Raw genomic sequence first — 21,842 nt, forward strand, 5'->3', positions numbered from 1 at the left:
CGCATCTCGGTTTAGGAAAATGGACTACATGGACGTTTATTCCGCGGCGAAGTATACAAAGAAGACAAGAGGGAAATGACAGAGGCGGTAGGTATTGAGGCCTTGCTCATAACCCGGGGCCGGCCTAACGCCGCCGCAATGGATCGGTCAAGTCGGGTGGTATGAGTGATCTCGAGACCGAAGTCTGAGCCGCTACTGTGGATGGACAAAAGGGCATGCCAGTCGAAGAAAGGCTCACTATTGAGCTTGCTCAAAGCCATGTTGATGCGGTCAGGCTGGAGGCCTATGCTGCATGACCACAAGAGCATGCCTCTCGAAGAAAGGGTTACCGTTGGGGAGGCTTTACTCTTGCGGAAGACGTAAAGGGCCATGGGCCCATGGCTAGATATATACACTGGGGTGAGGAGCGCAGGGCATGGTCAGGTGGACGTTTGATCATACCCGGACGAGACTCCATCAGTACCCGAGTGTGCCAATGTATCCGGTCGCCCTATCAGGTCCTCGTTTGCTATGTCCCGGCGGGAGGCCCGGGCCAATGAGTTCGGCAGATGGAATTTTCTATTATGACGCGATAACCAGTCTGTTTATCTTTAAGTCTGCAACCGAGTTTAATGGTCAGGTATCCACATCTCAGGGAATGGGCAGTACTCAGCTCACCTTCGAGGACGTTGAGGCTATTCAACGCGAAATGTGGCGCTGCTGGTTCCAGCATGGCATGTTCTTCTTGGGTTCCTATTGAACACGGGCGATCCATGTGGATGCGGGTCAGTGACCCCGACTCATTGATCGACTACAATTACGGCGTCTGTTCGTTGCCCGCCGATTCCGTTACCAGGGATATCGATAGCCTCGTCAAGGGCCACTGGCTGCAGTGGGTGTATTCTGGCGGGTGTATGACTAGCTGGCTCATGGCTACATGGGCTCGGCAACTCATAGGTCTCGATGACTCGATATGACGAGCTCATACGACGTGGTCAGAGGACCTTTAAGGAGATTGTTGGGAGGAAGAGTAGCCAACACCAGCGGCATCTTTCTCCTAAGATAAAGATATTGTCAAAGTCACCACTCCGGCAACACAAGAACGACTCGACATGACGAGCTCAGAAATGAGTGCGTCAAGTATATGCTCGAGATAAGGAAAAAGATCAATCCGGGCACAGAAGCAGCGTTTGGAAGCCATTCGATCACCGAATAATGCGAAAATCCCGGGGCCTTGATCCGTTGGGAAGCAATTCCCTACAGCAACCCACAGCGACGGTATGCTTTTGTTCAAAAGCTACGACGTGGTCGGAGCTGGGTCGCATACTCCTAATACTGAGATACACGAGGTTGTGGGATAGGGACGGCTCACCGAGAGCCATAGGCCACAGATGACCAACGCAATAACGACACAAACAAGATTTTCACAATGTGATCGTCCGGTAACGGAGTTAACCAGATCTCGAGGTATCGCATGGGTGCCCGGCCCTGTGAAGCCATTAACCTTTGCGGCAGCATCCGAAGACGCTAAATAGAGTTACCGCGTGATACTTGTCGTAATACTCGCCTACGAGATCATAACGATGGATGCGAGGACGTTGTGGCGTGGTTCATGGCTAGCTTCCCGTGCGAGGGGTCAGATACATAATGGCAAAACCCACGTAAATTTCATAACAAGTTGGGCGATTGGTTTAGTGGTATAATGACCGCTTAGCATGCGGTAGGTCCTGGGTTCGATTCCCAGATCGTCCAAATCTTTTTTGCAGTTTGCGTCTTTTTGCTTGATTCGACAAAGAAAATGATGAGAAGGATGTCGTGCTTCAGTTAAACAACCTCCCAGCTGCTCTGAAGCTAATGCCGCACGAGTCGCGATCTGTTGACGATGAAGAGTCACGCCATGCAACAACAGGTTGGACTGAACTCAGCATTCCCAACCAAGCCCCCCCACTTTAAATCACGAAAGCAGCTTCACCATCGCATCTCGAATCATTCACACTCCATTATTGATACTGGAGCTAATAGCAACACAGAGGAGAGCCCATCCCGCCCATCCGACCAACGCCTAAGCCATGTCATTGCAATCGTGAAATGTAGCAAGTTTTCTGAAACGCCAGATACCCCGGGGCCGTTCACCCTCACAAAATAGTACAGTTCAATCACGCTTCCTTGGCCACGTCGCTGGTCGAGGGCGTCGCAAGCTCCTCACCGGCAGCGGCAGCTCTGAGGTGAGATGGGTGGGCAGGCTCGCTGGGGTTGCCTTGGGAGCTGGTTGCAGGCAGCAGATCCGTCAATTGTTTCTCTGAGCAATGTCATTAGCATCGACACCGCCGACACATCTTGAGAAACTTACCCAAGTCTCTTATGCGGTGCCGGAGCATCTGATTCTCTCTGACCAGCATCTGGGTCTCGGCCTGGTAAAAGGCGCTTTCGTCACGACCTCCAAGGGTATACTGTTCGCCGCTGTCGCCGCTTATAGATGTTGAGCGCAGTCTCGGGGAAGCGCCGCGACTCGGGGTTCGAGAGCGGCGTTGAATATCTGCTCTCGCCATATCAAATGAGCTTCGTGGATGGGGCACAACCGGGGATCGTGAGAAGGAGCCCGAGGAAGGCAGCGGAGCGAAGCCCGAAGGCGGCTGCGAAATGGGGGTTCCCTGGTTGGATCTCTCAGGAGCAATCGCCGAGTCCTCGACAGCAGAAGAGCTCTGCCCCTGGCCCGCTTGGAGTTGCTGAAGCTGCAACTGCTGCTGGCGGATCATCTGGAGGAGGCGGTTCTATGTGGTGTCAGCTTGTGCAATAAGTCTGAAGTAGACTCAAACATACAACTTGAGCTTCCTGCTCGGCTTCAAGCTCCTGATGGAGCTCTCCCAGACTGGGCGCCCGATTGTGATGGGGATCACCACCGGGAACCATCATGGGCGAGGTTGTCATGGGCTGCGGACTGGCGGTTGTGGCACCAGTCTGCCCATGTTGGTTATCTGCGACCATCTCACCCGGGCCGGGAAGAGAAGGATCGTTAAGCTGCAGGTTCATGAGAACCGTAGACAGTCTTCGGCCGGCGTTGGGTGACTGTCGACTTCGAGATACGGAACCGCTGGAGGAGCCTGATTTAATTAGCAAGTGTGTTCCGATGCATTAGGAGTTACGCACGTCGAGACGGTTCGTTTTGAAGGCTAGCGTTCAACGTAGCTGCGGCTTGCAGCGAGGTTGACTGGCGTCGCGGCGAGCCAGCGGGGGACTCCCCACGAGGAGCTGGACCGCCAGCCGCAGGAGGGAGAGGAGCTTCGCCGTTGATGGATGACATTCTGGATCGGATGGGTAGAGATGGAGGAGATGAAGGAAGAGAGTTCAAGTCTGGTGCCATGTCATTTGTGAAGGACTATCTTGGTAAATCGAGTGGCTGATGCGGTGCCAGGCAGTTGAAGCGAGGGATCGTCGTCGCGATGGTCGTAGCTACCTATGCGGTGACAGGCGGGAAGGTGGGGTGAATGTGCGTCAGAAGTGGCGCGTGAGGTACCCAGTGTGAGGTAATCCCGGGGAGTGCCAGGGCGGTGGGAGCTATGGGAGCTGGAAGAGGTTGAGGAACTCGAGGAGCTTGAAGGATTCAGAGGAAAGGATAACAAAGGGCGTCAAAGGCCGAACACAGTCATTGGTGGCATGCTTTCTGGATGTCTCCGACCGACGATTCCTGAGTCTTGAGTCCTTCATTTTTGCAGGTCACGAGTGATATCGGTCGATCAACGAACCGCAGTAGCAGGTGCTTCCAAGTTGAGGGGCAGCTCACCAAGGTACCTTCTAGGTTCACTTCCTTACCTAAGGCGGTAGGTGCCCTGGAGTGACGTCTTGCTCCCCGCGAATCAGAGTGCGTGAGGTACCTGACGACGGGGACCTTCTTCAACTGCGAATTCTTAGTCATCATAACCTGACGATGGCACCACATCCATCATGATCCATCATCCGGATAGACCGTGACCACAGGAGGCCATGATCCCGTTTGCAGCTGTCCCTACACGCCGAATGCCATCTCCGTCAGCTGCCTGACTCTTGCCAGCTGAATCGGGGTCTTGCCCGGGCTCTCTCTCTCTCTCTCGCGAATATTACCCTTGATTCTGGAGTCCCAGCCCACGGGCCCTGAAATCGCCTATACCTACCTCTTCAACATCGCCTTGACCTGGCAAGCCACGGCTGCCGTTCGTACACGTTTCCACCTGAAGGGACCACCAAAAACAGATACTCAAGCCGGACGGCGCGCTGTCACCGAAGGCCGAAGGGACTTGCGAGCGGGCTCCCGTTATTTATCTTCCGGTGTCTATTCTCGTCGGGGTGCGTTCTAGCTGGAGCACACAGGTCTCAGGTGAGCACCATGCGCAAGCGGCAAGCCGCCGCCTGGGTGAGGTGATGCGCAACGGGGCCTAAGCTTTCTATTCTGGACATGTCGCCGCTAGATCTCCCGCCAACGCCGCCGGGCTGGGCAACCGTCGCAACGACTGCTCCCGATCATGGCGCCGCCATGGCCTGCCTGGCAGAGCTGCTGGTCTCTGAAATCCAGCCCCGAGGGACCGGCCAGCGGGTGGTGGCGTCGATGCCCTCAAAGTCTATGTCGCCATGCCGGAGCTAGAATGGCGTAACGCATGCCTCGCTGGCTGGTGCTCTCACTTGTGACGATTCGGCTGCACCAAAGCTGCCAGACATAATCCGAGAAAGACTTACGTGCTGTCGTTTCTGCAAACAAAAAAAACGCCACTGTGGATGTGGCCATTTGGTGGACCGTGTGACGACGGGCTACCGTAGTTGACCGTTGCAGCTATCAGATTTGTCTGACTTTGAGACATACGGATACATCGCCATGGCACCTTTACGAGTTGACGCAACGCTGGAATGTGGCCATCAAGCCCGCCGTTTTGGTTTCCGTGCTGTCCCGGCCTTACGACTACGGACGTAGCTTGCAAACCATTCGGCCGTGTCGGAGAAGCACGTACAGCTGCGCGCCCATGGCAGCAACTGACGCACGTGGTGAGCCTCAGTAATTCGAGTTGGCACGCTGCGATTGCCTCGGAATGTGACCACCGTTACGCTTGCAAGCATTCACACCACTAAGGCGGTTGAATCACAGTTGCATTCATGATGTGCAGTAGCCGCCTACCTAGTTAGGGCGCGATACAGAGACCCCAACGCCTAGTTACGGGCCCAGCAATACGCAGATAACGTGGCGATTTGGTCCTCCAGCGGTCCTCTTATCTCGACATCTTGCATCAAGACTTACCTACGTAGGGATTGACAGTCTGACCACGACAACGTTGAAGCCGTCAAAGTCAAATCACAACGCCCATACCGAGCAGCCGTCGCCACAAGCAAGCCGGCGCGTCGATCGGATGAGCCCGGATGTTGCTGCAGTAGCTCGTTGCCCGCGGGTGCCTTACGGACTTTGCAGTTACCAAAACTGCAGACGAGAGGTTCATGGAGCCGTAGCCTTGCGAACAGGGGCATGCCTGCTTCGAGGTCACGAAAGAACCCGGCTCGCTGGTTGGTTTTCCGGCGACCGGGGGCTTAGACCCAGTCGGGCCCCGAGAGGTATGGATAACTGGGATAAATGGGAAGACGCTACTGCAGGAACAACGCGACTCCAAGAACACCATCGCACCAGGTCTTTCGTGTGCGATCCCTAGGGCAGGGCTGGAAGTTTCTTCTCCATGGTTTGTACGGCGTTCGGCAACGAGATTCGTGTTGCCGACTCTGCGTTATCGGCATTGGGAGCAGACTCTTTTGGTCCGAGACAGCAATTCACTACGAAGTCGAAAAACAGGGTTGAAACCTGTACGCAGGACTCCGTAAACGGCTGTCGTGGTTGGGACCCGCCCTGGACACAACAGATCGGGTCCCCATCCGGTAGTGCCTGCGTGGCCTCGTTATCAACAGGGTCGGTTCGATATTGAACGAGCCGAAGAGCCTCTTCCGAGTTGCTCGACATCGTCAAATACATGTGGGTTAGTTTGGCCACGACAACAGATCTCGTTTACAATCCGGGACCAGCGGAAACTTTTCCGGGGAAAAGTTCAGAGTCGCATTAGCTCGCAAACTGCACCTAGAGATGCACCGTTGGACACTCTGGGCACCGTTGCTTGGGATATGATGCTGTGTGTTTGCACGAGCGCCGCGTTTTTTCGTCCCGCAGAAGGGCTGGATGGCATCTGCAGTGGCCGAGCGGTTCGCAAACATCAGCCGATGCAGAGGCAGCCCACGTCGGGGGCGGTAGGATGCGGTACCCTCGGCAGGATTGAGAATCACCAAGTCGCACGATCTGCTCTCGCCACGCGTCTGTTTCAATACACTTGGTGGTGGGACCTGATCCTTCGTTGATCGATTACAGAGCTCACCTTCCATGGAGGATCACCACTGGTTAGCCCTTCCAAGTGGCGATGGTGGCTTGCGAGAGTGTTTCGCAGGGTGTTAAGAGTCGACGCCATGGATCGCACCAGAGAGAAAGGAAGGCTAACATGATTCTAGACGCCGATGTGTTGGACCATGGGGGGGGGGGGGATTGACACAGAACACGGGGAAAGACAGGGCCGACGAGCAAGCGACGGGGGTGTTGAGATGCAACGACTTTGAGTTGGTTGATCCGCTTCGCCGCGCCTCCAATCTTGGCCAAGGGGCTAGGTATTTCAAGGCGAAGCTGCAACTTGGGTGCTTGGCAAGACGACTCGAGTGGGTTTTATCTTTTGTTGGAACAAAAGCCTTGTCATCAAGGGGCCAGGTCGTGGGGCTGCGGCAGGTGGTGCACATCTTCATAAGGTTCGCAGAGGGACGATGTTATATGGGAATGGCTAGGGTTGGACACTTCTACATACAGAGTGAAGTTGTGCACGAGAATCACCGTTGTGCACCCCGCCGGCGCCTACGACGAACCCTGCCGCGAGGAACCAACATGATCCAAGTCTTGGGACTGGAGAGAGCGGCAAACCAGGGAAGCGCGGATTCAACAAGCGACCTCAGGCAGTAGTCGTGGTAGTTGGAAGCCAAGGTTTCGAGAGCTCGGAGAAATGAGAAATGGCGGTGCTAGAAGGGAAAAAGGACCATGCGCAGGGACCCAAGCTCCCAAGCCATCATCTGTGCAGAGGGTTCTCGTGGTTCTAGGTGCCGTGTGTGGGCGATTACAGGATTGAAGGAAGCGGGAGGGGGCAAGCTCCAAGACGTCGGTGGCAGAGGCTGTGCCGTGTTGGTGGTGATGAGGGTTGGTGTGACTTGTCAGTCGTCATTCATGACTGATGGAGGGCGCAGATTTCTGATTGAGATGGATGCCGGTTCTTTATTGCAGATTTTTCCTTTCTTGTTTCCTCTTGAGCTCATTTCATATATTTGCTTTTCCAAACATTCGAGGTGTGGTACGGAGTACTGGGTACCAGGTGGTTCGCTCCGGGGTGGGGAAAACATTTCCGTTCCAGGATATCTGCTTCGGTGCGGTTGGTAGATGAGTGGGGGAGCCATGGCCGGGACAGTGACCACTGGGAAGCTTTGCCCAGAAAGGATCTATGCCACTTTAGCAATGGAACGTCGTTATTTGCCCCTGCAGGAAAGGCCAGAGCTGCCCGCCCCGTCGGAATTTGGACGGAATCCGTGACGATGATTCGTTGCGGCGGGCAAGTACCTGTAGGGTGGCTTTTTGGCGTGTTTCCTTCATGAGGTACGTAACGACAGGAAGGAAGTTGTTCTCAAAACATCCCCGGAATAATGAATAAGGCACGTTACGCAGGTTGGGAGCATGGGACACCGGTCCTTCAGCGTCTGTTCGCCTGTTCGTCTTTGCTTCTGGCGCGTCCCAAGGGTGAACCCAGCTTCTGCCTTGTGAATTCGAGCATGGTGACATGGGAGACCTGTGCTCCCACGCTCCGTACACAACTCGTACATGGCAACGAGAGACGAATTATTTCTTGTTTTTGTTTGGGTGTGGTTGCACGGATGATGGAAAATGCTGTGAAAGACCACGTCTCGTCGTGGGCAACCGCAGTAACAGCTGTGTACCCGATGGAACGCTTCAGCTCAGTGTTTCTCTCGCCAGGTACGATTTCTATACGAACCAAAGATAAGGCAAGGTGTCCGTGAAGCAGGGCGAAGAGCATCGCGCCCTGCGTCTTATCAAAGGTACGTACCCTGAAGCCCAATCTCAGAGGGATCACCAAAAGACAGGATCACCGGCGTCGTATCGTCATTTCTGCTGCCGACCGGCGAAAACCGACCCAGGCCTCGCCCTCACTGACTGCAGTCTGTCAGGGTGTCACTCTGAGATTGTCAGTTGGTCGCGCCTCTTTCGGTTGAGGCTTTCATTTGCCGTCCGGCCCCAAACAAGAGATTTCTCTGGGTAGTATCGACCAGGGGGTCGCGAACGCGGCGGGCACACGACCCCAAGATGGATTCGGGCATCAGGGGATCCCAAAGGAGAAGAAGCCATCTCAGTTGCAACTTGCCCAGTGTCATGGGTGCCGGTCAAGATGCAAAAGAGTGACTCGCTAAAACGTCGTAGTATCTGTACGGAGTAGTCCTGCACAGGCACTCAGCACTGTTGCTCGCTTGCTCTTGTTGCCAGCTAATTGTCAATTTGAAGAGTTTTCACTCCCTTTTCCCGCCTCCCCAGGGCTCAGCTTCGTTGATCCCCGAGTGGCCCCTGTCCGAGAGTGCCGAACGTGGTCATGGTGTGCGACTGAAATCCCTCCCTCTGCTCATTGCCGGGACTACTGTACTGTCAATGTACAGAGAGTCCGCGATCCGTACTTTGTAGTTCGTACTCACGCAGCAGCCTATGAGTACAGAGCGTCCGAGGCCCTAATCGTCTGCCCTTTGCTTCTGCTTCCGCTGTGCAGGGCTCGCTACTTGGGACGGGATGGGGCTGAATGATTGGACGTATTGCCGGGTGCCCGCGAAGCAAGGGGCCACCAAGGTCCAAGGAAGAAAGAAAAGGGTATCTGTAAGGATGTAAGGATGGGCAAGGTTCAAGGAGGTTATTGACGGGGCCCAGCGCTCCCCAAGCTCCGGCTCCCAGCTCCCAGCTTCCAGCCAGCTTGGCCTGGACGTGGGAGGATGCTGAGGTGGGACGGCGGACGCGCTGTCTTCTCGGCGTCTCTCCCTCCCTCGTCATCAGAAGCCAAAGCGGGCGAGCAGAGGAGTATGCTGGCATCGTAAGGCAGGTACTCAGGTCAGCGTGCTGAACAAGGTGAGGCTGATAGGTAATCCAAAATAGGTGCCCAGATTGGAGGTAAGGCAGGCAATCTTCAGAAACCTGAGGACTGAGGTGGAAATCATCGAGGGTACGTATCTTGCAGACCACGGGCAAGCCCCGGCTACCTACCTAAGAGGTAGGGAAGGAAGTGCAGTGCAGTGTGCAGCGGGTGCGCTTGCGCCTGTGATGCCTGCGCCTGAGCAGGTACCTACGCAGTATGACTAGGTAGGCGGGGTGCGCCTGTGCTGGGCTAGCAGCTCCCCTAACGGCAAAGTAAAATCCACCTACCTGGCCTAGTGGCCGAGCTCACTAGCACTTGTAGCGTTGTACTCCATCAGGTACAGCGGGTACCCACGCTGCACCGCACATCCGTGGTCAATGTCCCCCTCCCCCATTTGTTGTTATTGTTGTTATTATTATCGCCCGAATGCCCTCCCATTTTCCTGCCTTTCGCGGGTGATGCCTCGTTTTATTTCTCTTCTCTTCCCCATCTGCCATTCTGACCCCCTTTGGTGCAGCTGGCCCGGTTAGGCAGGCCCTCTCAGAGTCCAACACCTTCGTACCCACCACCAACTTCCATCTCAACCAACCACCAACAACACAGTTCTGTGAATTGCTTCTTTCTGTCGACACCAAAGAGTACAAGCCAGCCTCCAGCTTTCAGCCTCCCGCCGCGTCTACGTGCAATAGTACCGTCTTACACGCTCATATCGGACACGCCGCCTCGCAAGAAAACGAGATATCACACGCTCATCTCTCGCTCGCCTCTTTGGGTCTCCCCTCACAACATCCTTCTCATCAGACCTTCATCGTTTCCAAACCCACCCCCGACGGATTGTTGCCGGGGTTCAAAAGGGTCCACTTCAAAACCCTGCCAACAGTTGAATTGTTTCTTATGCCTACCGAGCTCTACCACTCACACTGCGAAATCCACCCATCGTCTTCTGTTATGCCCATGCGCATTCTCGCCTTTCACTCCAGCTGTCTTATACTCACGTCACCGCCCGCGATCTCGCCACGGGACACTTCTCTTTCGACAACGTCTGGCTAGGTAAAACACAAAAAACCCCGCCATGGCCGATGTCGAGCCAAGCAGCCCTAGTGCTGCCAACTTTGCGGAAACGCTGCAGTACCGCGCAACACAGTCCCGCAGAGCACGACCGCCCGCCGTTGAACCCGCCACAGCAGATTCGTCGAACCGTGTACCTTTGCGCTCCGAGAACAGGCTCAGCAGACGCGATTCGAGACTGGGACTGAGGAGCATCTTTGGCAGGTCAAAGGCGTCCCGCGAAATCGACCCCTCAGCCTCGTACTTTGACACGGGTCGTCCTAATAGCATCCGCGCCTCGCTGGCCGAAATCAGCAACTGGCCGTATATGCGATCCGAAATCGCCATATCCGGCACAAACTCATCACGACCGACATCCGTCGCCACCAACAATGTGCCGTTCAACGACGCTTCTCTCCAGAGACGGCCCACCACTACCGAAAGGACCAAGCCACAAAACGCCCCCGCGAGGTCATCTCGCGGCACCCTCGCGACCTGGGACCCCCCACCACTGTTCCAGGCATACCCCCAAGCCATCAAACACGCCCAGCTTCCCACGGCCACGACATCCGCCGATGTGATCCTGCGTCTCACCGACCGCAAGGGCAGCGTCAGCATCCGAGAGGACCTGGCCCACCTCGCCCTCACCCCGGAGCTTGCTGAGGAGCAGCTCGCCGACAGAGCTGTCGAGAAGGCGCGGAGGAAGCACCTGCGAACGCTGTCCACGGCCAGGCTCGAATGGACCTCCAAAATTTACGTCCTCTGCACGTCCGGATACCTGCTCCAGTACAACGGCGACGGCAACTTTGATCGCCTCCCGGAGAAGGTGCTGCACCTCAGCAAGGACTCGGCCGCGTTCGTCAGCGATGCAATTCCCGGCAAGCACTGGGTTCTTCAAGTTTCCTCGGCCATGGAGTCGAACGGTGTCTCTTCGGCGGACTCGCGCGGGTTGCTATCCCGCCTGCCTTTCCGCGCCGCCGACAAGCGACACGCCGCCAACTTCCTCATGGTATTCGAGAGCGCCGAGGAGATGGAGTCCTGGATCGCAATCCTGCGACGGGAGATCGAGTCGCTCGGCGGGAAGAAGACCCTCTCAGAGACGGGCAGGCCCAAGGCGGATCCCAAGATTGTACAGCTTCGCGGGCAGCCGAGTCAAAGGACCCTGGTTGTACGGGATCCTGATAGGTTCTCGCGAGCGCTGCCCCCAGACTTTTCTCTGCAACTGGAGCAGGCCAGACTTCACGAGGACGACCGCCGCCAGTCCATCATCGATGCGGAGATGACGCGCGACCCCTCCATTGACGACATCTCCACCACCAACAGTATCATCTCCCACGACGGCCGGCAGCTCGAGAGCCTGCGTGACAGCACCAACCGGCTTTCATACATCTCATCTGGTCAACGCACCTTTCTCACCTCGGCCGGCTCGTCGCCCGCGTGCTCACCCGTGCGCGACAGCTTCGCCAGCAGCCACCTAGACGACCTCCCTCCTGCAGAGCATGACTTGCCCGCTGCGAGACCCAGGCCCAACGCCGCGGCCATCCTCGATCGCAGACAGTCCCTGCAGACGTCGGGCTACCTGGAGCTGCGCGGCTCTCCCATGTCGCGACCCCAGTCGACGTACACCGAGGCCGACTTCGCGCATGTGGCCGCCAACTTTAGCGTTCCCATGAGCAGGCGCTACAGCGCTGTCAAGAGCCCCTCGTCGAGCCCCGAGCAGACGAGGAGCAACCGCGACTCCATCTCTAGGATCGCTCGTAAGCCCCCGCCGACGGCACTTGCCATGGCCCGCCCGTTGTCGATCGTGGCGGATCAGCCATCACCGGCGTCTCCGGCGCAGGCCCCCGAACTCTCGCAAGTGTGCGAAGAAGAACGGGAGCGCCCGAACCTGAGCCGCGATAGCATGGCCGGGTTCCCTCCCCGGCAAACCAGCCTTTGTCCCAAGGAGCAGGCTGTCACGGTCACCATCCGTACCAGCCCGCGAAAGTACGCCAGCTCACCGTCTCTGAACCAGCAGGGGTCGCCTCTGTCGCCTGGACTCCGGACATTCATCCTCCCATCAAAGACGCCGTCTCCGGCCTCGTCGAGCGGAGCCTCGCACACGTCTCCCCGCCCGCAGTCGTCGTTTGTGTTCCAGTCTCCGGCTCAGAGGGCCACTCAGAGACTCAGCGCACACTCTGTCATGAGCTACTCGCCATGGAGCGAGGATGTAGCCACTGGGCTCCCGATGCTCCCCGAGTCCGACTCCGTGTCGCCTCGGTCCATGCCGCGGGCCCCGACAACACCTCCTACTCCGTCGAGCAAGCAGCTCCGAGTTGACCACTCCAAGGTCGTCCTGGGAAGACGCAGCATGCCTCAGCTCGTCGAAGGACCTCCGCCGGCACCGCCGCCGAGCTGTGCGCTACCGCCCATCCCTCAAAAGGCACGCTCCCACTCCAAAGCGTGACCTATCTGTCATTCACCTTGATTCGATTCATGTGACCACTTCTTTTTCCTTATCTTTCAGGCCACGGCCTATAAAAACCGCCCATGGCGGCGCGGATGTTCTATCTCCTATGTCTCTTATTTTGTTGTTGTTTGCGTCATACCCCTTTGCTGCGCAAATCGGCGTTTTATGGATAAAAAGGCGCCCTCTCCATGATATGCCATCTGGACGGCATTCGGAGTGTTTTTTCAATGGTGAACGTGCATCTCACGGCTGGTTTTGGATGACAAGGGAGAAGGCGATAGAATTCCCTGCGAAGGGCCCGATGACGCAGTGTATGACTTGTAGCAGTAGACTACGCCCTGAGGCAGTACAATATAAAGAGATCTGATGAAGACTACCTAGCTAATGGATGTGAGATTCATGAAAGATGATCAACAAAAGTAAGTAGTCAATGTGAGATGAATGCGAGATGACCTTGAGTGCCTGCTTGTGTGTCGACGCTGAGGCTGAGGTAACGGTTGCGAGACCGAAAAGGGCTTAGCGTCGTCTGCCCCACACCATCTCTGGTGGCGCACCACGAAAATCAATCAACATCAAAATTCCTCCAGTCCAGGACCCCACCACCGATTTGACCACCGCGACAACCCGCTTCAGGACTGCAAACCTCTGACGAATCCGACCGATATCGAGAACGGGATCCGATTACAACGTATACGAGAAAATAAGGTTGCCCAACATGGCTACGCCCAAGACCAAGTACGCCCGACTCCTGCCCACAACTTTGTCCGAACGAAAGGGAGAGAGAAAAAAAAAAAGACAGCTAGCTAACCTCGCACCCCCTCATCCAGGCACGACTGGGCCGACGACGAAGACGTTGAGGAGACGTCGACCGAGCTCCCCGCGCCCCAGACCATCAGCAACAAGGACGGCACCAAGACGATCATCACCTTCCGCTACAATGACCAGGGCAAAAAGGTGAAGATGACCCGCCGCATCCGCTATACGACGCACACCGAAAAGGTGAACCCGCGCGTCGCCGACCGCAAGACGTGGTCCAAGTTTGGTCTCAGCGCCAAGGACCCGGCCGGTCCTGCTCCCGACACCACCTCGGTCGGCGAGAACATCATCTTCCGCCCCAGCACGAACTGGCGCAAGGACGAGAAGGAGGCGGGCGAGGACCCCGGCGCCCAGGCCCTCAAGGACAAGCTCAAGGACAAGCAGGTCAAGTGCCGTATCTGCAACGGCGAGCATTTCACGGCCCGCTGTCCCTACAAGGACACTATGGCGCCCGTCGGTGCCGACGGCGCCGACGTCGCTGCGGGCTTGCCGGACGACCCCGCCCCGCGGCTGGCGGCGCCGGAGGTGCTGGCGGTGCCGGTGCCAAGAAGGGCAGCTACGTTCCGCCTGCGCTCCGGGCTGGCGCGACTGGCGGCGCGGGTGCGGGTGATAGGATGGGAGGCAGCAAGTACGGCGAGCGGGACGACCTCGCCACGCTGCGTGTCACCAACGTGCGTACCCCCTTTGACGACGGAGGAGTGGTGGTGGTGGTGGTGGAAGTGATGCTGACAATCGTGGACAGGTTTCGGAGATGGCAGAGGAGCAGGAGCTGCGCGACATGTTCGAGCGCTTCGGACGCGTCACGCGTGTGTTCCTCGCCAAGGACAGGGAGACGGGACTGGCCAAGGGCTTTGCTTTCATCAGCTTTGCGGACCGGGGCGACGCCGTCAAGGCCGCGGCCAAGATGGACGGTTTCGGTTTCAAGCACTTGATTCTCAGAGTCGAGTTCGCCAAGAAGGCGGCCTAAGTTGGAGGACGAGGGTGGTGATGATGGGGATGAAGATGGCGGTAACGAATGTTTTGATGCTACTACTGGAGACACGGCTACGGCAAACGGGTTTACAAAAATTTGGCATCCGCTTTTGGGGATAACGGTAGTTTTTTACATCCCTCGTTTTTATTTTCTCTTTCATGGAAAATGCAAAGACATGATCTCACGGGACTCTGGGTATGTGTGAGGACACTGCTTCACGAATGAATCAAATGGCAAAGCTACGCAGCCCTAGTACGATGACTACGACATTCTGGACTCACAGATCACGAGGCTGACGTTTAGCATAATCATGACTGAAATTCTGTAACTAATATAAAGCAGGTGTCTGATGAGAAACCCAGACTCGACTCCGTTTCCGCCCCTTTTCTTCCCCAAGTGGACTGCAAAAAGCACACTGACTTCAAATACAAGGAGACAAAGCAAAAGCGGTATGAAGATGGTAAACGATGATTACAAAAAACGAGTATTTTTTTCAACAACGAGACGCCGGATGTGAACACGGAATAGCCGAGACTCCTCGTTAGTGTAGAGATTTGTGTTGTGTGTGTATTAATGGAAGAGTTCCCGTCTTCGTGCTGGTTTCCGTCATCATTCTCTCGTTCAAGGCCGTGAAAAGTGTATTCCAAAAAACAGTAGGAGATATGTGTAGACAGAAAGGAAAAGGGGGTGGGTTGTTTGGTTTGGTTCGGCTTGTGTCGTGTGGACGAAGTATAGCGAGTGTGGGTGCCGCGAGGGCGAAGAACGAACAAGTGCCATCTCTGGCTGGTGGTTGTCGATTTGGTGATGAAGCTGATGTGTCGATGTTTGTCGTTGTCATTGTCGCGCCGGCGCGAACGGAGGATCCCGTCGCAGAGCGAGTTCCAAGCGGCGAGGAAGAGCAAGACCTTCACACAGAGGGCCCATTAGGACCATCGGAATGCCATGGCCACCCGGAAGACCTCAGTCTCTGATCCCCTTCAACCACGTAATCGACTCGACTCTGCGAATAGTCCATCAAGCAGCGGGCGTCTCCTCCTCAGCGGCAGGGGCATCACCGTCCGCGGGACCATCCCCCTCGGCACCATCAGCCTCGGCGTTCTCCCTCGCGAGCTTCTCTTCGAGCTTCTTCTTCTTCTCGAGGGCGCGCTGCTTCTTCTTGGCCTCTGCCTTTTGGCGGCTCGCCTCCTGGCGCTCGTCAAAGACGTAGGGGAGCGACTTGACGGCGCTGAAGGTGACGGCGAGGCCGCGGCTGAGGTGCTTGAAGCACTCGGCGTAGTGCGATCTTGCGTCCGAGAGGTCGGCGCGGGCGGCGGTGGCTCGCTTCTTTGCGCGGTAGGCGCGTTCGGCACGCTGGGCGCGCTGGTAGTTGTCCGAGGCCTGGCGGCGGTTCGTCCGGAGGAGGTTTTCCGTGCCCGAGGTGCCGGGGCGTTTGGGGAGGGGCTTGGAGTCGCCGGCGATGGAGGATGTTGGGGTTTCGCGGGCCATTTTGTGTGATCAGGCTGTAATTAATTAAGAGCTTGTTGTATGTGTATATGGAATGAATGTGTACAAGTCACTATAGACTGTTTGTGAGCAAATCACTTGTAAAGCAGAGGAGGAGGGCCGGCGACTCTTCCGGCTCGTCTTTATACAACTACCGAACGATGCTAAGCAACCCATTTCGCAAAAGCGCATATACATGAACACTGAAAAAAACGCGACAAATTTGATTTGGTCCAGATCCCAGGAAGGGGCCCTGGTGGTGTGGGTTGTGTTTTGATGGTAGTCATTCTAGAAGTTCATGCAAACGACCGGCGTACCCCGGACAGCCGTCCAGGGATGCCTCCATCATGGGAGCCGCCTGGCGAATGAATGGCCGCGGGCAGTCGCCTTTTGGTAGCATGACAACAGAATCAAAACGCGTGGCGCGCTTGGATTCGCGTGATTTGGGTGAAGGGATGTTGATGGGAAGGTTCATGTCGTTCTGTTTCCTGACGGGTGTTTCCCTGTGTCCTTGGTCTTCTTCCCGTCTTCGCTGGCTCCGCTTGGAGCTCGAGAAGCCTAGGGCTTAAGTGTTGCCGATGCAACGGGTTTATCAATGTTACACACCATCGTGCTGTTGTATGTCATCTGGTTCGATACAGTGTTGACCTTGATCATCACTTAGAGACTATCATCAAAGTGTGGTGATGTTTGTTGACAGACTCAGAGCTTATCGTCGAGAGGTCTCCTATCGGCACGTGCATGATCCCGAGTGAGCGTGCACATTAGCTGGCCCGAGCGCCAGAGGGCCCTCGCTTAAAGCGCTCAAGCGCAATGACGCTAGACTAGCCTAGGACTAGGTCGCTGCTCCGCTAACCGTAGGTAAGAGCCCCGCACCTTTGCTGGGCGTGGCGCGCTCACGCTGTAGACTTGTAGAGGAAGGTAAGTCGCTCTGCAGTCCAGGTTGCCTGAGGTACCAATGGTATACAGGCACGAAGAGGACGCTGCTGCATCTCCCGCATTCGCGCTTTCCCGTTCGAACGAGAGGGAAGACGCTGGAAGGTTGAAGGATTTTTCTTTCTCAACACCTTACCCTGCGCAGGGGTGCTTAGGGCCACCAGTAACCACACGTGTGCGAGCGTTGTCTGACCTCCGTCTGTACAGTGCTAGTGAGAAGCTCAAGGCCAGTTCCTTTGTTCCAATGATCTAGGCATTTGCCGTGATATGTTGCGGAGGGAGCTCGTTGAATCTTGGAGGCAACATGGAATCGGATGTCATCCATGGGACCTTTCATTGGACCCTTCATGCCTTCAAGAGCTTCTGCCGGTCCTGAATCGCGCAGGCGGCTCAAATGCTCAACTTCAATGTCCACTGCCCAGTGTTGCGGTCCGGGTGAGCTCCCGCGGATCACATGCCAAGTTCAAGTGTACTTTTCTCATTCCCCACGGTACTTTCACAAAGTAGCGAGTAAAGACGAATTCAACAGTTGCGGGACGGGCGGGCTTTCTCAATCCAAACCAATCCAAATCAGAAGGAACCAAACCTAACCCGCCGGATTAGTGGGGCTGGTTGTACAGTGTAAGTGCGGCAGGTGCCTCCTTGCCGTACCTTCCCAGTGCTTCCTCACAACGCTGCCTCCCATTGGAAACCTCCAGCTGCACCCTCAACCCTTGTCTGTGACGTTCTTCCACGTCGTCCTTCTTCCCAACGTCTTGCCTCTTCGCCTCTCTTTTCTCCTCCTCTCTCTCCTCGCCTGAACTCTTGCTCTCGCATTGCTCCTGCTCGTTTCTCGCGCATACAAAAGTCAATCTTGACACTGGCGGCTCATGGACAGCCTGAGCAACAGAATCATCATCGCACAACGCCCTTACCGACCCCCCTGCGTGTGAAATAACATAAACCCCTCCATCGGCATCGCCAATTGCTACGCTGCTCCTGCCCTTGGCCTAGGATGAGCTCTTCCGCCGCGCCCCTCGCAAGTGATGCTGGCTCTCTGCGTCAGCGCCAGAGGCGGACGTCCGCGGCTGGCAACGGCGAGGATGGTCTAAACCCCTCAACCGTCGCGGACGACCAGTCCGACGACTTGACGCAAAAGCCCAACAAGACGTTTGGTCGAACGCCCGATGGCACAGGTAGGCTTCGCGGTGATGTGCTTTAGTTATTGTCGGCTGACAATCGCCCGGCTAGTCTTCACCGTCCCCACCACGCACGACATGGTGTCGCAGCTGCTCGATCCGAGACAGCCCAAGAACCTCTCCGATGTGCTCGTCTTGGCCATTCTCGCCCTCCAGATTGTTGCGGCGTATTTTGTGCCCGGCAACCTGAAGCGTCCCTTGTTCGCACTCGTCTTCCTCTTCTGGCGAGCCTCGTACAACATTGGCATTGGATACCTCCTCACCATCCAGTCCAACCACCGCAGGCTGGAGACGTGGGCCGCGAGATGGAAGCTCTTTGAGCACCCCGCGTCGGGAAAACAACCCCGCCCTTGGCTCTACAACATGTTGAAGCGTGAGCTCGAGGCCAAGATCCCCGAGGACTACGAGTTCGAGAAAGCTCCCATGGAGTACAACACCTGGCTAGTCTTCCGCCGTGTCGTCGATCTGATCTTGATGTGTGACTTTGTCTCCTACTGCCTCTTTGCCGTGATCTGCGGTCACACACCTGCCGGCGAGAACCCCTTTGTCGGTGTTGGACGATGGTCCATCGGCATCCTCTTGGTCCTCTTCAATCTCTGGGTCAAGCTGGACGCCCATCGCGTCGTCAAGGACTACGCTTGGTACTGGGGTGACTTTTTCTACCTCGTCGACCAGGAGCTGACCTTTGACGGCGTCTTTGAGATGGCTCCGCACCCCATGTACTCCATTGGCTATGCTGGTTACTACGGCATCTCCATGATGGCTGCGAGCTACGAGGTCCTCTTCATCTCCATCATTGCCCATCTCGCCCAGTTCGCCTTCCTCGTCGTTGTTGAGAACCCGCACATTGAGAAGACGTACAACCCGCCTGCCCCGCGTAAGCGTACTGCCTCGACGCCGCTTACCGGCCAGCCGGAGCTCGTCGCCGTCAACGACGAAATCGTGGTTGACCAGGCCGCCACGACCCAAGAGTCGTCGCCCGAGGCGCCCGCGCAGGTGCACAACCTGATTGGCTTGAACAACCTCGACCTGTTCCGCATCACAGACACCTCGGTTCTGCTGCTTGGCTTCTACATGGCCGTCCTGACTCTTGTGACCCCGTCGACGTCGCTGTACCAAGTCCTGTTCTTGCTGCATGCTCTGTTCTGGCGCGTGTGGTACCACCTTGGCCTGGGTGCCATTCTCGCGTGGCAGTCTCGCAATAAGTTCTGGACAAGACACTTTCTCAAGTACGGCGAGAGCCACACCGAGGCCTGGAATCAGTGGAAGGGCATGTACCATCTGAGCTCCGTCATGTGCACGGGATCCTTCATCGCTGCGTGCTGGAAGATGTACTCGCCGCCAGAGGACTGGGCGTACGGCTGGGTCCTCCTCAAGCACGTGGTCGGAGCCGGCCTCGTCTCCCTCCAGGTCTGGACATTCATCAGCGTGTATGACTCCCTCGGCGAGTTTGGCTGGTTCTACGGTGACTTCTTTTACGACTCCACCGCCAGGCTGACGTATAAGTCCATTTACCGCTTCCTCAACAACCCCGAGCGCATCTTTGGCACCGCCGGTCTCTGGGGCTCTGCCCTCATTACGTGGAGCAGGGCCATCTTCGTCATGGCTCTCGTCAGCCAGCTGTTTACGTTGGGCTTCATCAACTTCATCGAGAAGCCGCACATGCAGAAGACGTATGGTCGCGGCATTCGTCAAGAGGCTGGTCTGACCAAGTTTATCAAACGTTCGCTGCCACCGCCCGTCCAGGGCTGGCAGCGCGGTGTCGACAAGGTCATTGACGACACGGCCCAGTTCATTGAGGAGTTCCTCGATACGGCGCGCCCCAAGTTCGCCTCCGGTATCAAGACAATCGTCCGCGACACCTCGGCCCTGTTCAACAAGTACCCGGCTCGTCTGACTGTCACACGCCTGTCTCCGGATCTCGCTGGCCTGGATCCCAAGCTCTACTCGCTTTCTGTGGAAGGCACCCCCTCAAGCCTGTCGGCCGCCAACGAGCGCGCCACAGGCAAGGAGGGTCTGACGGCCCGATTCCAACGCGGTGTCGAGACCATGATCTTTGAGTATGGCGCTCCGTTGAAGGTCAAATGGCGCGCTCCCGCAAAGCACGACAGCAAGGACTGGATTGGTCTCTACATGGTTACCGATAACCGCTCTAGAGAAGCGACCGAGGTGTCGTCCCTGGGCCGGTGGGTTCCTACCACGCCCGGCAGCTACGATGCGGCTACCGCCGACAAGGCCATCTTGGTTCCGGATCGGCCGGCTCAGAAGCAGGACGCGTCGGACCCCGACATTGTCGAGGGCGAAGTCATTTTTGAGGGCGATCGGCTGTGGTGGACTCAGGGCGTCTTTGAGTTCCGGTACCACCATGCCGGCAACCACCACGTCATGACCATCTCGCAGCCCTTTGAGATCCGCATCGGCAAGTTCGACGAGGACGATGTCGAGGTTGACGCCAACGGCATGTACGAAAAGGCCGTGGAGCAGGCCTTGCTGCCTCTTGTGCAAAACTGCTGTGACCGTGACCACGATATTGCGCCCACTACCGTTGATGAACCCTTTGGCGGCCACGTCGAGCGCGATGGCAAGTATGCCAAGAGGATCGTCTACGCCATCCACCAAATGTTTGGTATCGAATTCGCCCCCGCCATCGTGCCCGCCGACGGCAACGTCAAGAAGATGGCCTGGCGAATCTGCAACGCCAAGCAGGTTCTGGTGAGTGATCTGCGCTTGTCTACAGTATACAGACTGACAATCTACAGGCACCCTACAGTCTGTCTCACTCCAAGGGGAACAGCACTCCTACGACCTTTGAGAAGGCCTAGGTATCATTCGTTAACAGCTTACGCTCGTGATCTGCAATCGTACTGGAACATTGGGAGGGAAAAGTTGGCGCACACATTCAGATTGATGACTTGGTATTATGCACGTCGGGTTACCTTGGCCCGAGAGGCGACCGATGCCCGGCGCAACGAACAGGAATCAAGGGTAGGAAACAAGAGCGTGTGGATGGGCGTCCGTGAGTTACCTTAGCCTGAGAAAGAGAAAATAACAGTGCCCGCGCTGCAGCGATTGTTTTCGCAACACTCTTTTGGTACGCAAAGATTGACAGTCTCACGGCACAGCAAGTAGGAGAGCCCCCGCGAGAGACACGGCACGGAAGGACGGCCTGGCATTCCTGATGCTCACGGTCCCGAGGTGAGTCGTGCATAACCACCCACAAGATGACCCTCTCTCGCAGATTCGATTGGCTTCGAGTTTAGGCAAAGAAGAGGCGGTACCGGCGTTGGGATGGTTGAGTATGGGGACAATGCTACGCCCCCCGCATGAAGCTATAGTAAGCCATAGTCTGGGCTCTTGCGTTACTTGATGTCACTCCAGGATTGGGAGACCTCGAGGGCCCGTGTTGCTCGAGCATTGTTTGCTCGTTCGTAGTGTCCACGCCGTCATGGTACAGCGCCCATGTGTGCCAAAGAGCCAAGATGTGAAGTAATGAACACCCACAATGGAAAGCTCACACATCGTCATTCGGTGTCATCGCATTTTGATGGCCGTCCGCGTACCTCGTTTGCTATGTACTCGTCCCTGTAAATCCAGGCACCGTGTCGTGCAGTTTCCCCGGCACATGGCAGACCTAGACATGCAGAACAAGAGTAAGCTTCTGTGCGACGACGATCCCGCACTTCATAAACGGCAAGCCGGAGGCAACGCTAGAATAAGACAAGGTTGGACGTGGCTTGCATTGGAGTGCGGGGGAGGCCACATGGCACATCATG

The 21,842-nt window shown here is 56.4% G+C and overlaps 5 protein-coding genes and 1 non-coding gene across 6 annotated transcripts; 4 read left to right on the forward strand and 2 right to left on the reverse strand.

The window, feature by feature from the left end:
• The first annotated feature begins 1,659 nt into the window (after positions 1–1,659).
• BDZ83DRAFT_t95 lies at positions 1,660–1,731 on the forward strand. The gene has a single exon. It is a non-coding gene; the product is annotated as a tRNA-Ala (tRNA).
• Positions 1,679–3,703, reverse strand: BDZ83DRAFT_612824 (uncharacterized protein). Its single transcript, XM_060507729.1, has 4 exons — positions 3,127–3,703; positions 2,800–3,080; positions 2,330–2,750; positions 1,679–2,278 (listed from the first exon to the last, which is right to left on the reverse strand). The coding sequence occupies exons 1-4, from the start codon at positions 3,338–3,340 to the stop codon at positions 2,136–2,138; spliced, it is 1,059 nt and encodes a 352-aa protein (XP_060367505.1). The 5' UTR covers positions 3,341–3,703; the 3' UTR covers positions 1,679–2,135.
• Positions 3,704–10,260: 6,557 nt separating this feature from the next.
• Positions 10,261–12,681, forward strand: BDZ83DRAFT_572388 (uncharacterized protein; the record flags this gene model as incomplete). The annotated part of the gene is made up of 1 exon (XM_060504498.1): positions 10,261–12,681. One exon carries the CDS (start codon positions 10,261–10,263, stop codon positions 12,679–12,681), a length of 2,421 nt encoding a protein of 806 aa, XP_060367506.1.
• A 718-nt stretch (positions 12,682–13,399) lies between these two features.
• Positions 13,400–14,467, forward strand: BDZ83DRAFT_717757 (RNA recognition domain-containing protein; the record flags this gene model as incomplete). Its single annotated transcript, XM_060511984.1, has 4 exons — positions 13,400–13,419; positions 13,512–14,025; positions 14,049–14,171; positions 14,243–14,467. The coding sequence occupies 4 exons, from the start codon at positions 13,400–13,402 to the stop codon at positions 14,465–14,467; spliced, it is 882 nt and encodes a 293-aa protein (XP_060367507.1).
• A 1,020-nt stretch (positions 14,468–15,487) lies between these two features.
• BDZ83DRAFT_649569 (uncharacterized protein) lies at positions 15,488–15,958 on the reverse strand (the record flags this gene model as incomplete). Its single annotated transcript, XM_060510295.1, has 1 exon — positions 15,488–15,958. One exon carries the CDS (start codon positions 15,956–15,958, stop codon positions 15,488–15,490), a length of 471 nt encoding a protein of 156 aa, XP_060367508.1.
• A 1,927-nt stretch (positions 15,959–17,885) lies between these two features.
• On the forward strand, positions 17,886–20,891 carry BDZ83DRAFT_750004 (phosphatidylethanolamine N-methyltransferase; the record flags this gene model as incomplete). The annotated part of the gene is made up of 3 exons (XM_060513860.1): positions 17,886–18,066; positions 18,122–20,781; positions 20,829–20,891. The coding sequence occupies 3 exons, from the start codon at positions 17,886–17,888 to the stop codon at positions 20,889–20,891; spliced, it is 2,904 nt and encodes a 967-aa protein (XP_060367509.1).
• Between the last annotated feature and the right edge of the window lie 951 nt (positions 20,892–21,842).

The sequence above is a fragment of the Colletotrichum acutatum genome (genome assembly GCF_030867785.1).
Source record: "Colletotrichum acutatum strain CBS 112980 chromosome Unknown BDZ83scaffold_24, whole genome shotgun sequence".
In the NCBI taxonomy this organism is placed as follows: domain Eukaryota; kingdom Fungi; phylum Ascomycota; class Sordariomycetes; order Glomerellales; family Glomerellaceae; genus Colletotrichum; species Colletotrichum acutatum.